Source organism: Phyllobates terribilis, unplaced genomic scaffold (genome assembly GCF_046119375.1).
Source record: "Phyllobates terribilis strain yellow unplaced genomic scaffold, ASM4611937v1 Scaffold_11__3_contigs__length_659146591, whole genome shotgun sequence".
Taxonomy (NCBI): Eukaryota; Metazoa; Chordata; class Amphibia; order Anura; family Dendrobatidae; genus Phyllobates; species Phyllobates terribilis.
The window spans coordinates 263,227,246-263,242,795 of record NW_027362771.1 but is presented as its reverse complement, the minus strand read 5'-3'; the positions used below and the strand labels follow the sequence as shown (position 1 = coordinate 263,242,795).

At 39.0% G+C, this 15,550-nt stretch overlaps 1 protein-coding gene across 12 annotated transcripts in view; it reads left to right on the top strand.

The window, feature by feature from the left end:
- Positions 1 to 15,550, top strand: part of MAGI2 (membrane associated guanylate kinase, WW and PDZ domain containing 2) — a 1,194,143-nt gene that overhangs the window by 1,065,197 nt on the left and 113,396 nt on the right. For all 12 annotated transcript variants that reach the window (XR_012251242.1, XM_073652295.1, XM_073652296.1 and 9 more), the window contains 2 exons: positions 7,478 to 7,670; positions 8,637 to 8,876. Coding sequence is in view for 11 of the 12 variants with exons in the window: in XM_073652295.1 (XP_073508396.1) it covers positions 7,478 to 7,670; positions 8,637 to 8,876 (433 nt within the window). In the remaining variant the exon portion in view is untranslated. The remainder of the gene's footprint in view (positions 1 to 7,477; positions 7,671 to 8,636; positions 8,877 to 15,550) is intronic.

Genomic DNA, 15,550 nt, shown 5'->3' with positions numbered 1-15,550 from the left:
GTATGGAGAATATAGACTATCTGCATAGAGGGACTGAGGTACACATGGATAGTATATAAAGAATATAGGGAATATAGGCTACCTGCATAGAGAGAATAAAGTACACATGGATAGTATATAAAGAATATAGGGAATATAGGCTACCACCTGCATAGAGGGAATAAAGTACACATGGATGGTATATAAAGAATATAGGGAATATAGGCTACCACCTGCATAGAGGGAATAAAGTACACATGGATAGTATATAAAGAATGTAGGGAATATAGGCTACCACCTGCATAGAGGGAGTAAAGTACACATGGATAGTATATAAAGAATTTAGGTAATATAGGCTACCACCTGCATAGAGGGAATAAAGTACACATGGATGGTATATAAAGAAAACAAAAAAACACAAAACTTGATGGCACAAACAAATATATGGATGGGGCTTACACAAGCCTCTGCAGGAACTTATATACTGACACTATGAAAGATACCAAGAAGAAATAACAAATGTGATCACAAGATATCCCTCCTACGTGGGCAGCCACCCTCGCCAATGCTTTTTACGTTTACTGAAATACTAGTCTGGCAAAGGTGGCTTCCTTCGTAGGAGAGATTTCTTGTGTTAATGCCTGATATTTCTTCTTGATGGCTTTTATAGTGTCATTATATATGTTACTGCGGACACTTGTAAAATTCCCATGCCTATCTTTATGGGATTTGTTTCTGACATCATGTTATGTGTTTTTTGTTTTTCTTTATATTCTATCCAAAAATACCTCATTCCCTCTTTGCAGTCTATATTCCCTTTTTTTTTCTTACTAGCTGGTTTTATTTCTGATATCACCTTTTGTGTTTCTGACCTCTATCATTTTTTTTTTAGTTATACTTTTATTATTAAAGGGAACCTACCACATGAAAAACCACTATTCATCTGCAGATATGGGGTTAATCTGCAAGTTAATAGCGTTCTAAACCTGCCTAGCACCCGCACTTAGACCCCCGCTGTTGGAAGGAAAGTAACTTTATTCTATCCAGCAGTGTTTGGTTTTCAGTCATGGGGGGTGGCGCCGACACAGCTTCACCACTCTGGATAGAGAGCAGTGGCTGCAACCAGCATTCGTGGCTGGCTGTCAGTCAGTGCCAGTGATGTGGTTACAGCCGCCTCCTCTCTATACTCACAGCGGTGACTGAAAGCTACTGTGAGAAATAAAGTTAATTTACTCTCGGCAGCAGGGGTATAAGTGCAGGCGCCGGGCAGGTTCAGAATGCTGTTAACCTGCAGGTTAATAACTTCTTTTTTTTTTTTTTTTTTTTACAGGTTCCCTTTAACATTAGTCTTGCATCTTGTTTCGGTCAATTATGTTTTGCTTGTTTTTGTTTTTTTTAATTTATTCTACAGGCAGTGCTGCACAGGTTAACTAGAAATCTGGTGACTGCCTAGTTACCCACTATTTGAACATAAAATAGTAGCAGAAATGCTCTCTGCAATAATATATTACCATCTCATCTTAGACGCACTTATTTAGATGGCTCCTACTCAGTCAACAGGAAGCAGAAGAAAATTGCACGGATCATGCTGCTTCAGAACATAAAGCAGTAATCACAAGAAGGAAAACTGTAAGAACAAGGAAATCTGTGAGTTATGTGCCATCTGTAGACTGCAGGGGAACTTTTTGTAGCAAGTGGAGATCGGCTTTATTCTTCACTGCAGGTTTACATATGGCCGGTAAAGACCTAGCAAAATGTAGCAGGAAACTTTAGCATAAAAATCTTAAATACTATCAAAAGCATTAAGCAATCAGCAGAGCAGTTAAATATAATGAGACTATATTCATTTAGTACTTCTCTGTACTTCCATAGCCCCGCAGGTTCAACTCCGCGACAGTCAATAGAGAGTGTAAATGTGTGCAGTGCAGTGGGCATAAATGTTTGCTGAATTACCTTAAAGACTCCATGCAAGTTGAGGCATCATTATTCCTTATGCTCCCTTTAATATATGCATTGATACATTCAGCTCGGCAGCCTTTCCTTTGAAGGGATAAGCTTTAAAGAGTATAAATTTGAGGAGTGAGGATTAAAAGACCTATTCTAGAGTTTTATCTCTGAAATGAAAGTCCACTGGATATGTGATCTACACAGAGCTCTCACGTTTGAATGCATTTTGGTTCTTCAGATTTCCCGTCATTAGAATCGAATGCTAGTCAGGGTGATTTTAGCTGTAATACTGCACTTGTAGCAAAGAAATAAATACTGTATTTGATTTTTTTTTTGCGCTAACAATATATTTTCAAGAGCAAATTGTTGAGATGTGCACTCTTCATTGGGTCCCAGCAATGATTTTACATGCATTAGACGGAAGGCTATAAAATAGTGAGAGTTTGGGAATGCTGACCAATGATGAGTAATGTCAGATATGAAGATGCTCACGTGGGAGCTCAGTAAGAACAATCGATTAATGTTTAATTTGTGGTGTTGGACAATACTTACTCGGATCATGTTATAAGCACCCTCCCTGCCAACCCTACCCCTAATGTTGATGCTTGTGGGTTTTTTTGTGATAAATTGATCTGGATCTAATCCATGTCATATCATTCTCATCAGATGGATTACATTAGGATTAATTAGTTAACAGCTCTATTATAGACCTAGAGACTAATAACACAGGATTTACAATTTATAGCTGGTGATGGTCACACCTCTACCCTGCGCAGTGACCTTAAGGGTATATGCACACTGTCCGGAGCCACCTACGGCCCCAACACAGCGGAATAGCTGGCGGCGGCTTCCGCTCATTTTATGCAATTGATCGGTGCCATTTTTTTTTCACCTGCGGACTTTCCTCATAGAGGTTAGGTCTATGCGGAAAGCCCACATGCAGATCCACCGGAGAAATTGAAAGACTACGGTCTGGAAAGACGCGCCGCATGTCATTGTCCCCGGGTGAGTCGCAGACGCATAGTGGACATAAGATTTCTAAAAATCCCATCCACTGCTGTAACAACTGAACGCTGCGGGTTTGATGCTGCATAAGCACGCAGCGTTAAACCCGCAGCGACTCCTGACCGTGTGCACATACCCTAAAGAGTATGTGCACAACACTGTCCCATAAAGATCAATGCATTATACTCACAATTTTCTCATGTTGATATGGTGTAAAGCAGGTCTCCTTAATTAGAAAAAATATATATACATGATACATTTCCTAAGTATTTTGTGTTTGTAAAAGAGATGAGCTGATGTGACGAGACTTTAATTTGCCAAATCGCATAAACTTTATCAGAAAATTCAAAATTCAGTGAATTTATTTTCTGCAAATTGAATGTTCCTTAATATCGATCTCTCTTATCTGGGATACGGAGTGACCCTGGGGTATAAAAAACAGACGATGCAGGAAAAAAACCCTAATACTCACCTCACAGCTCACCTGCACTGCTCACTGTCCTCCATATGGTTATCGGGGTCTTTTTTACTGCTCCTGCATGCTGAAATCCTGGACATCTTTACGTTAGGCCGGGACTTCCGACCGCACATACTAGGCCCGTGATGTCCCTGCACAAGGTCGTGGCTCCTTTCACAACATAGCTGTGACCTTACAACATGCTTGCGCAGAGATGTCCTGTTTCTAGTCACAGCCGGAAGTCCCCACCTAGGCTGCACGAACTTACAACATGCACTCTAGGCCAGGACATCCAGCTATGAGAATGCTAGGCAGCCAGCCGCCAGTTTGCTGAATTTGCACAGAGAGAATTACAAAAAATCAGTTTCCTGTAGATTATGGATTTTTGTAAAACTGTAGTAGAATTTATTTCCACTCAAATAAATTTGACCAACTATAGTACATGTACATAGATTTTGTCATCAAATTTTTTTAGTCTGAATATGCCTCTAGTTTATAAATTCCCTCTTGAGCTCCTTAAATAATGTTATACTTTTAACACAAATCCATTAGATTCTCACGTATTTCTCCAAAAAAATACCATGAAAACTTCAATGTTCTATTTTGCCGTCTCCCGTTAGAATGTAAAAAATCTGGATATTTTTAGACACATACGTTTTAATAGTTTGGTTTATAGTACAGTAGCATTCCTAGGCTAGAACCAGGATTCTTTTTTTCTGTTCTTGAATGTACAGTCATGGCCAAAAGTATTGAGAATGAGACAAATAGTAATTTTTCCAAAGTTTACTGCTTCATTTTTTGTAATGGCAATTTGCATATACTCCTGAATGTCAAAGAGTGATCAGCTTAACAGCAATTACTGTACTTGCTAAGTCAATATTTGCCCAGAAAATGAACTTTAACCCCCAAAACACATTTCAACATCATTGCAGTCCTGCCTTAAAAGGAGCAGCTAACATCGTTTTAGTGATTGATCCATTAACACAGGTGTGGGTGTTGATGAGGACAGGGCTGGCGATCAATCAGTCATGATTAAGCAAGAATGACATCACTGGACACTTTAAAAGGAGGCTGGTTCTTGGTATCATTGTTTCTCTTCAGTTAACCATGGTTATCTCTAAAGAAACACGTGCAGCCATCATTGCACTGCACAAAAATGGCCTAACAGGGAAGAGTATTGCAGCTACAAAGATTGCACCTCAGTCAACAATCTATCGCATCATCAAGAACTTCAAGGAGAGAGCTTCCATTGTTGTCAAAAAGGCTCCAGGGCGCCCAAGAAAGACCAGCAAGCGCCAGGACCGTATCTTAAAACTGTTTCAGCTGTGGGATCGGACTACCAACAGTGCCGAGCTTGCTCAGGAATGGCAGCAGGCTGGTGTGAGTGCTTCTGCACGCACTGTGAGGCGGAGACTCTTGGAGCAAGGGCTGGTTTCAAGGAGGGCAGCAAAGAAGCCACTTCTCCCCAGAAAAAACATCAGGGACCGACTGATATTCTGCAAAAGGTACAGGGAGTGGACTGCTGAGGACTGGGGCAAACTCATTTTCTCTGATGAATCCCCTTTTCGATTGTTTGGGACATCTGGAAAGCAGCTTATTTGGAGAAGAAGAGGTGAGCGCTACCACCAGTCTTGTCTCATGCCAACTGTAAAGCATCCTGAAACCATTCATGTGTGGGGTTGCTTCTCAGCCAAGGGAATCGGCTCACTCACAGTCTTGCCTAAAACACAGCCATGAATAAAGAATGGTACCAGAATGTCCTCCAAGAGCAACTTCTCCCAACCATCCAAGAGCAGTTTGGTGCCCAACAATGCCTTTTCCAGCATGATGGAGCACCTTGCCATAAAGCAAAGGTGATAACTAAATGGCTCATGGAACAAAACATAGAGATTTTGGGTCCATGGCCTGGAAACTCCCCAGATCTTAATCCCATTGAGAACTTTTGGTCAATCATCAAGAGACGGGTGGACAAACAAAAACCAACAAATTCTGGCAAAATGCAAGCATTGATTATGCAAGAATGGACTGCTATCAGTCAGGATTTGGTCCAAAAGTTGATTGAGAGCATGCCAGGGAGAATTACAGAGGTCTTGAAGAAGAAGGGGCAACACTGCAAATATTGACTTGCTGCATTAACTCATTCTAACTGTCAATATAACCTATTGATACTCATAATATGATTGCAATTATATTTCTGTATGTGATATAAACATCAGACAAACACTAATAAAAACCAGAGGCCAGCAGATCATGTGAAAATATAATTTTGGTGTCATTCTCAAAACTTTTGGCCATGACTGTATGTGTTGACATGTGCAGTAGAATAGCAGTGAGTATTACGCCAGGCTATATCCTATTTCTATCATATGCATTACATTACTAATATGATTTATTCTGATATGTTGCTTCTCAAATACAAATATGTAGTTCACTTGCGTTTGCTTAGAAATTGAGCTAAAATGAAAGGTAAAAAGTAAAAACAAAAAACTTGCTCAAAGTCCATTTTCCTTATACAGCAAATGTCTCACAGCATGTGAAGTGTTTAAATTTATCTTTCGAGCTTTCAGATTTAAAAAGAAGTTCTAAAAGTATACCACTAATGCTTTACTGGGTGTTTAATGTTTGAAGTTCCATTGTTGAAGATTTCGAGCCAGGAACATTTTAAAAGATCTCAGCTTGGAACTTATGTAATAGAACGTTTTATCCCACGCTGGCCTGAGAACTATAAGAAAATGAGGACGCCTGTAATATTTTACTGCATATTTGATGTAAAAAAAAAAAAAAAAAAAGTATGATTCTTGTACAAGCTTGGCGCTGGAATCCCCAGTGTGATCGCACCAATGCCTAAATCATAAAATGCTCTACACGCTGTTTCTATGTTGTCACCTCCACTCAGAACATGGCAAACTACTGCACATTTCTTGCTTCCCTTGGTGATTTAAATGAGCATGGCTCTGAGTGAACACAGTGTTCCTCTTCCACAGTTGTCCTTCTAACAAAGAGAGGAATTCATGCAGAGAACATTGTTGCTTAAATATATATTATAGCATTTATAATAGAAACGCATAATTGTTTGTGATTAGGTAGGTCTACTCCTTCTAGATGAGAACGTGCAAATTTCATAAAACAGCTGCTCATAAGGAAGTTTAACAGGAGATGAAGATTTTGGACAATCCGGGGTAAAGAAGTCTGTCTTCCGGAATGCATACCAAAGTAAGCACAGGTTGTTGTAGGGGACCATGCACTTAGAGAAGTCATCTCTTTACTTTAAAAATTTGCAAGATAGTTTAGATATACAAATAAAGAGCTTGAGGCCACAAAATCTGGAGCAGCGCTGTCACTTTCACCCACTGCATTGATTGACAGCACTGAGCCAGCCAGAAACTGTAATAAGGAGACTGCCCTATATTGCCTAGCCCATATAGCTGTCCCCAAAACTATCTAGTGAAGTTTTAAACAGAAGGTATGGCTACTCTTAGCACCAGATCCCCTACAAAAACGTGTGTTTGCTAGTCAATAGAAAAATATGAGATGCACTAAAAACAGTGCATTTTTTGTGTCTTTTGGGGCAACCTATGGGTTCCTGTTTATTTAAAAAAAAAAAAAAAAAAAAACGTTTTTTTATTATTTTAATACATATAGGGTTTTCTATAGGCTTCCCTATAAGAAAGAAAACACATGAAAGAAACACGTTTAGAAAAGAAAATACAGTAAACAACTTTTTTTTTTTTTTTTTTTTACAAACCAGAAAAAAAAACAATTCAAGTCTAGAAGGGTCCTCTGAGAATAAGCTGAACACAGGGAGTGTTATGAGATGACAGCTTCAGCAATTAGCTGCAATCTGCAGGTATCTCTGGCAGCACATGGAAATGAAGTATTACACTATTCCCATGGAATTTACACCAGATAACCACTTGAAAATCTATTTTTGATGATATAGGAGCTTAATATGTTCAAAATAATTGTCTTCATTGGTTGGGTTCTCAGTAAGTGCATGCTTTTATTTGTCTTTGAGCTTACAAAAACAAGAACTTTTAGTGCAATAAGTTCATCATGTGATCATGTGGTCAATAAGGGTTTTTTTTCTAGATTTTAATTGGTGCCGTAATAGCCATGGGTTCAGCAGACAGAGATGGTCGTCTACGTCCTGGTGATGAATTACTATATGTAGATGGGATTCCAGTTGCTGGCAAAACCCACCGATATGTGATTGATCTCATGCATAATGCTGCTCGTAATGGACAAGTTAATCTTACTGTGAGACGAAAGGTGCTATCCATAGGTATGTACATCCTAATGAAGTAGTGTAATGAGCGGTTTCTATGAATAAAATCCTATGCAAATCAACATGACTAGACTTCAATACTGGACGCAGTCATGGACAAGATTGGACCTAGTTCTGTAATAAAAGCAAAAAAAAGCAGACTGTTTTCTAATGTCATATAATCCTTTTAAGGGAGACATATATAATTACTTTCTTTTTTCACAGCTTCTAACTGATGTCGTCAGGGGGTGGCGATACAAGTAGTGAGTGACACCAGCACTGACACACAGCTTCTAGCTTAGCCCTCTAATGAATAGTCCTCAGGGAACGGTGATAGAATCAGTGAGTGACACAAGCACCGTCCTCTTATGACTATTTGTTTGAGGGCGGTGCTAGAAGCTGTGGGCAGGTGCTGGTGTCGCTCACGGCTTCTAAATCCCCTGACAACGTCCATTTTCACAGTTAGAAGCTGTAGGGACGGAGATAAAAACAGAGTGCCAGTGCTGCACTCACATCTCCACAGCATTTATCATCCTGGATCCAGGACATCTTTAGAGGGCAGCAATGCAAGAAACTGTAGTAAGTCACTAAAGCACCACTCCCTGATGATATCCAGTTTCAGGAAGGGAGATGGATAATGCGGGGAAGTGAATGCAGCCCCAGCTTCCTGTGACTTCCCATTAGAGACTTCTCTCAAGCTAAACATCACAAAAAGTGAAGTAAAAAAAAACGCATTTTAGGATTAGCAAGATAGGGAGAAGAGTGGGGAATTTTATAATAAAGCTAATAACAAAAGTGATTAAGGTTTCAAAATATATATTTAGAAAGGACATTTCATATACCTGACCACCCCTTTGATATTATGTAACAAACATGTGACTATGTTTCAGGTAAATACTGTTCTACATGGCATGCTACAGGAATACAGTAAAATCAAGAATATTGTATTGTCTTGAAATAAGAGTGCTTTGTGTATTATTATAGGTGATACATGCCCAGAAAATGGCAGGAGTCCTGGTTCAGTGTCAACGCACCACAGCTCCCCGAGAAGTGACTCTGCATATCCAAACAGTAACCATACTGCACAGAGTAACACTTCCCCTCCTGAGGGCTTCTCTCAGAGCTCACAGTCCAGTGATGTGATCATCCACCGCAAAGAGAATGAGGGATTTGGTTTTGTAATTATTAGCTCTTTGAACAGGCCGGAGTCTGGAGCCACAATAGGTACGTTCTCTAGACAAAATGAATTGGGACCTTGTAATGTTATTTTTGGTCACAACATTCTTTACTTGCTATAAATATTAGATAACAATCATAGAATAAATCATCATAGAAGAAAAACTGCAGCACTCACCAGTGGTGAAATCCTCTTACTGTAGTAAAAATCCAAATCGGTATGTATTATACATTGGGAGCGGACAGCAAAAAGTATCATAGGCAATGGATAGACTAGTGAATGTTGCATTATTTTCTTCTATTGATGTTGGAACTTGGGATAATTTTTTGGTTGTGGGGTGCCACTTTAGTGATGATATTCACTTTAAGTGTATGTGCCCACGATGCAGATTTTAAGCAGAAATTTCCTGATCGTTTTTTCCTCTCCCTGGCAGAAAAAATGCATGCAGATTTTACATGCGTTTTTTCTGCCAGGGGGAAGCGGTTTTTTTAAGCGTTTTTACATGCGTTTATGCATGCGTTTTTTCAAGCGCTTTTCCAAGCGATTTTGAGCATCACTTGGAAAAGGGCTTGACAAGTTGGTCACACAATATAAATCCATGCAACTAGCATGGATTTATATTGTGTGACCGAAATTTCTACTTAAAATACTGCACCTATAGTAAAAAAAAAAAAAAAAAGAATTCTAAGGTAAAAAATATTCATACACACTTCTCCGGCCGCCCCGGGTCTGCTCCAGGCGTCGTCCTCCTCGGCGGTCCGCGGTGTTCTGCCAGGACCTGCTGTGACGTCATTTAGTCAGCTGATGGTCATGCGACCATCACATGACCGCTGACGTCAGCGTTCACATGACGTCACTGCAAGTCCTGCTAGTACACTGCGGGTTGCCAAGGAGAGAGGGCGACACCGGGAGCAGACCAGGGGCCGCCGGAGAGGTGTGTATGAATATTTTTTTTTATTTTTTACTTTAGAATTCTTTTTTAACCTGCAGGTACCTTGGTACCCGGGTTGGAGGAGAGTCTCCTCTTCTCCAGACCTGGGTACCATCCGCACATTGAACCGCATAACATCCACATATATGCATGCGAATGTTATGCGGTTTGATGCAAGTCAATGGCGGCGATTTCGCCGCGAAATCGCACAATAAATGGTTGTGCTGCGGACTTTTCCGCAATGATGATCCGCAGCGGAAATTTCCGCAGCATGTGCACAGCACATGCGATTTTCATTGGGAAACATGGCAGACATCTTAACAAGCGATTTTAATGCGTTTCCGCAGCGGAAACACCGCCGTGGAAACGCATTAAATCCGCATTGTGGGCACACAGCCTAAGGCCACGTTCTCACATTCAGTATTTGGTCAGTATTTTACCTCAGTATTTGTAAGACAAAACCAGGAGTGGGTGATAAATACAGAAGTGGTGACGTGTTTCTATTATACTTTTCCTCTGATTGTTCCACTCCAGGCAAACAGTGTGGGAAAGTTTATCTACAGTCTGCTTTCATCATTTATTTCTGCTCTAAAATTCCTCTCCTAGATAGCCCATCTTCTCTACCACACATTTGCAAACTAGAAATTCCTGCCCATCCAATATCATACTTCCTTACTTCAGCCACTTTTAAATTAAAATGTAGGACAGCTATTGACTTTATTAAATGTTTTAAACCCTTTTTGAAATTTGTCTGTCACTGCAAGAAAAGGAAAAATATTCTCAACTGAATTTTAGAAAAGTACCTGAACATTTATTGAGAATTCAATGACAGCCATGTAACCTTGTGTCTGTATCCTTGATGGTAATTTGACATTGCTTAGCACTGGTTTCTCATCACCCTGCTTCTTCATATAAATCTTTTGGAGGAAAAAACTCTCAAAATCCTATTCTCTAGTCTATCCCCCATACATTAGATGTCACTTTCTGAGCCACTTCTAACCTCACCTGGTCTTGTGTGAGCCACTTATAGAGGCATTTTAAGGCTTGCTAACAGACGCCAAGGAGAATAGAAAGACTTAGAAAGCATTTCATGTATCATTAAAACAAGGACTGAAAGTCACATATTTTCAGTAGAGAAAATTTATTATATTTTGTATGAAATTTTTCCTTAAATAGATTTTCTGTATCAGGTAACATCAGCAGTAACTGTATCATGCTGAATCCAAACTGTATGCATGCTGTTAGGATTCCGCTCTGCTTGCCGGTTTGACGATCATTACGTAACCGCTCATATGCGATTTGCATAATTGTGGTCATGTGCAAGCTTGTTTCTTCACCTGCTTCTCTAAATGTTCTATTAAGAGAAATCAAAAGAGAAGCAAGTCAGCACGTGACCTCAAGTTTGCAAATTACCTATGAGCAGTTACGTGATGACTGCTTAAACCGGCAAGCAGACCAGAATTCTGACAGTGTGTATATTACACTCTGTTAGGATTTAACATGATATAGTTCCTGCTGAAATTGCAGTTTAACCTGGAAAATCCCTTTAACATCGAGCTGCTAGAGATTTTGTAAACAAATGTTAAGTGGATAAGTGGTGTCTGAATTTCTTATTATAATGCCACATACCCTCAATTTATGAAATTACCAAGCAGGAACTCTCTAATACATTCCCGACAATTCAGACATAGAAATGAATGGTTGGAATTTAGAACCAGTTTAGTCTATGATGATTTATCTGTGCAGGAGCAGAACATTACAGTCTTATTGCAGTCTACATTTAATTGCTATATTTCTAAACCAATGAATTATATGTGGGTTTTATTTCCTTTCCAACTTTCTGTACATATTGATTTAGAGGTTTATGTTGCACGGTATTTCTGTTTTTCATTTTCTCCATAAACTAATTTTGTTTCTACTAAAAATGTAAATCCCTATAGTCCAAGGCACAGGTACTCAATCGAGCAGATGAGAATAAAGAATCACCCTAGAAAAACAGTGAAGTGGATTAATATACTGTATAATAAAAAGCTGAGAATAAGACCAATGGGAGTTTTTAAGAGGCTATTACTTTCAGAGAACATGGTCCAAAAAAAGTGAAGTATTTTATATTGCATAACATATTGGACAGTAACCAAGACAATACGTTTATTAGTGCAAGATAAAATAGAAATATATTGCTTATAGACTTTTAGTACTTGTGGTGTCTAAACTTTTCATCTAATATATGTTTAGAAGAGCATATTATAGAAAATGTCCCATTTATTTCACAGCTGCAAAATAAGCCAAAAGGATAACCCAACATGGCAATGTTAAAGTTGCTCTTTGCATTTTCAAACTACTTTAGTTTTTGCCTAGTTCCATATGTTCCTGTTTTTTATGCACTAGGTTTGCCTTGCATTATGGCAACACTGCTATATTTATAGTTTTTTCTTTAGGTCCAATTTACTGTCAAAACAGGATTAAAAAATTATTCTGGCTCCTTCTAACTGTTCGGGTGAAGAGCATGATCCAGGCTTATCCTTGATTTTATACTGTGAATGTGAAAAGCAGAGTTATTTCATTTTATGTAATGTTGAAAAAAACAAACTTTTAACAAGACGCAAATGCATCTTTACTACAATTGCTGCTTTTAGACTAAAAACTATTTTATTACTGACACCCATCTTATATAGACTTGGCCCACCATTGATCTTCCAAGTCGTAGCAATTCGTCATGGCATAGATCGTACTACATGTTGAATTCCTTCTGTGGAATATTGACCCATGCAAACAGGATAGATTCTCAGAGTTGTCCCAAATTTAGATTCAGGTATTGTTCCTAGGTGCTCAGAAAGCTCTGCTGTACTGTGATCCAGATATACTCTATAAAATAAATATCTGGGGACTGTGAAAGCTGGGAAGCAAGGAAAATATCCCAGGAACCAATCCAAAACTATATGACAAGTACTTTATCCTGCTGAACATGTTCTTCTGCCACAGGATAAATCACTTGCAGGAGCAATGAACTTGGTGAGCCAGAATGGATATTTAAGCCTTACTATCCAAGCCCCCATCTACAGGTATCAGAAGAATACACTCTCCAAACAATTATTACACTCCCATTAGCCTGAACAATTAAGACCTATCAGTAAGGGTTTATCAAATCATTCTGCTTGCGCCAAGTCCTGACTGCACAATCAGTATAGAAATTTGGATTCATCTGACCAAGCAATGTTTTCTCACTGCTCAGTGATTACATTTTTGTGGTTATTTACTCATTTTCCCTTGAGTAATTACACTCACTGGTTTTCTATGGATATTGCTCTTCTCTGGTAAGCTTGACGGAGTTGTGAGTTCGGACACATTAGTTGGAGCAACAGTGTAATATTTGGCTGCAATTTGATTGCCTGTGCACTGCGCCCGTTTGACAGAACGTTTTTTGTCATCCTCCTCTGACACCTTTTGTTGACCAGGATTCCCTTTCGTTAGATGTCTTACCTCAACACCCCATTCTCTCCATACTGTAAACACTTAACGAGAAAATCCCACAAGTTTGGCAGTTTTATCAATTCTGTTCTCAGCTAGTTTAACATAATTGACCATGTTGTTCGGTTTCGCTAAGATTCCTTGATTTTCAATTTTAATGTGGATTCACACTAAACTTTATCCACAGAACACTCGCTTACTTAAGTTTGTCATACTACGGGGTCAGGTGTATACCTTGAATATGGCAAGATACGTGTATTTTGTTGTAACTTATAACAACCAGTTACTGTACTTGAATGTTTTAATTTCCTAATTTCTTATTTTCAACATGTAGCATTTTTAAAGAGCCCCCAATGTAACATTAAATAGGAAAGACATTCTTAAGGTTACACAAGTGACGTGACCACCAGATACCCGCAGTTAGGCCGCCGGGAGCCGACTGTCAATCGGCATGTCGTCAGCTGCTCTGTTGAAGTGACATCAGCGGAAGGTGATGAATCATCAGCAGGAGCTCTCTGTGATCACTCTGTTCTGGCAGAGATCGGCCCCGGGCCCAACAAGCAGGTAGTTAGCAACTATCGGCCTTTAAGTTCTTAGGCCCATAATAAAAAAAAGTTAAATAGTCCTGGCTAACCACCTTTAACTGTATTATGGGGAGACACACAGGGACTACATAGGGCTAGATGTGGACTGCCCTTGTTAGGGCAGGAGCTATGGGAAACCAGGGTTAGGCCAGTATGTACAGGGTCTAATATGGTTTTGTCTGGAACCCCGCTGTGAATCTGGACTGGTATGGACAGGACTAACTCTTTATATGGTGGATCCCACCCCCCTTCAGGCATCAAATTGTGTGAGAGAGTTCTTATTTATTCCTGTCAATTGTCAATACAGTTGCCTGATTATATATTGGGGACCTGAACGCTGTTAGGTTTTCATCAGTGCTGGCTGCAGTTTGATAAAGTGGAACTGACCATTGTCTCTTCTGTGTTTTTGCTACCCTACTGGAATACTTAGTGTTCCAATATTACAGTAGGTCTGGTTTATTGCCTGTTTATTATAGGTAATATTTTAGTGCGTTTATTATATGTTTTATTATGATACCATTTTAATAATTACTTATTAAATATTGTTTTATATTTACTCACATTGCTTGCTTTATATTATGGGGAGACACAGGTGATAAAGATTTAAATACTCATTCATGAATAATTGCTATTGGTATGTCAATGAGAATTGGGCCACACTTCTCCCCACTCCAAATAAATTCTGGGTTAATTGGCTGGATCCGTATGTTAATCTATATAATGATGACAAGCTGCACTCCAGCACAGTGTGCCATCTACGTGATTGATTTTGGCTTGTGACAGGTATCTGAAATAATTGGTTCATTGTCAATAAAAACCCTAAAAACAGCACCATTATAGGTCAAGCCCTGCCTGTCATGTCACTCTCCAATGGGGAATGTCAATCAGGCATCAGTCATGGATTGGCTGCAGAGATTGTTAGGTCTGAGCCAATGGATATGATCTCCTAACTCTTCTGGCTCAGATAGAACTTCACTGCTGTATCTGTGTTGCATTCACTTAGTTTGTATGACTGTGGAGGATGCTTTGAACATGTCCGAATGTGACTAGACTTTCTTCTGTGGAATGATTTATCCTTAGGGCTTATTATTGATGGGCGTTCCTATAGGATTTTTATTAAATTGAGCCATTCTCCTCAGCATGGCTTTTGTATGTAAATCTGAAATTGTCCTATAACTATCACATAAAATTGATTTTCCCTGTCAGTTGGCTTCCCATTTTATGTCATCAATACCAAATTTGGCTTCTTGGCTTCTACTGCCTCATTCAATTTGTGAAGGCACAAGATATCTTTAAAATAAATCGAATACTTATGGGAGTTCATTTCTTCAGTAAATGTCCTGCTTATAGAACTATTCTTAAATTTAAATCAATCACTTTGTCATAAGTTAATCCGTTAGGCCTACAACAAATATTTCAGGATTACAAAGGAGTTTGCTTCCTGCTTGATTTATCCTTAAATAAGCATGCTGAGTGCAATGTCAGCCTGAGAGTTCTTATCTGTTAAGTCAACTGTCAAAAATAATAATTCTGTGCCTTACAAAGGAAAGCAATGATGAATGAGCTTTTTCTAAAGCAATTGATGCTCAAGGCTAGCATGGAAATGCAATAGTTTTTCTCAATATCTGCTACCTTAAATGCTTTGCATTAATATACAATGTACAATGTGTGATTATGGAACTGAAGAAAAAACACACTATAATAATCAGAGACCTTTACATATTCTTTAAACTTAGTA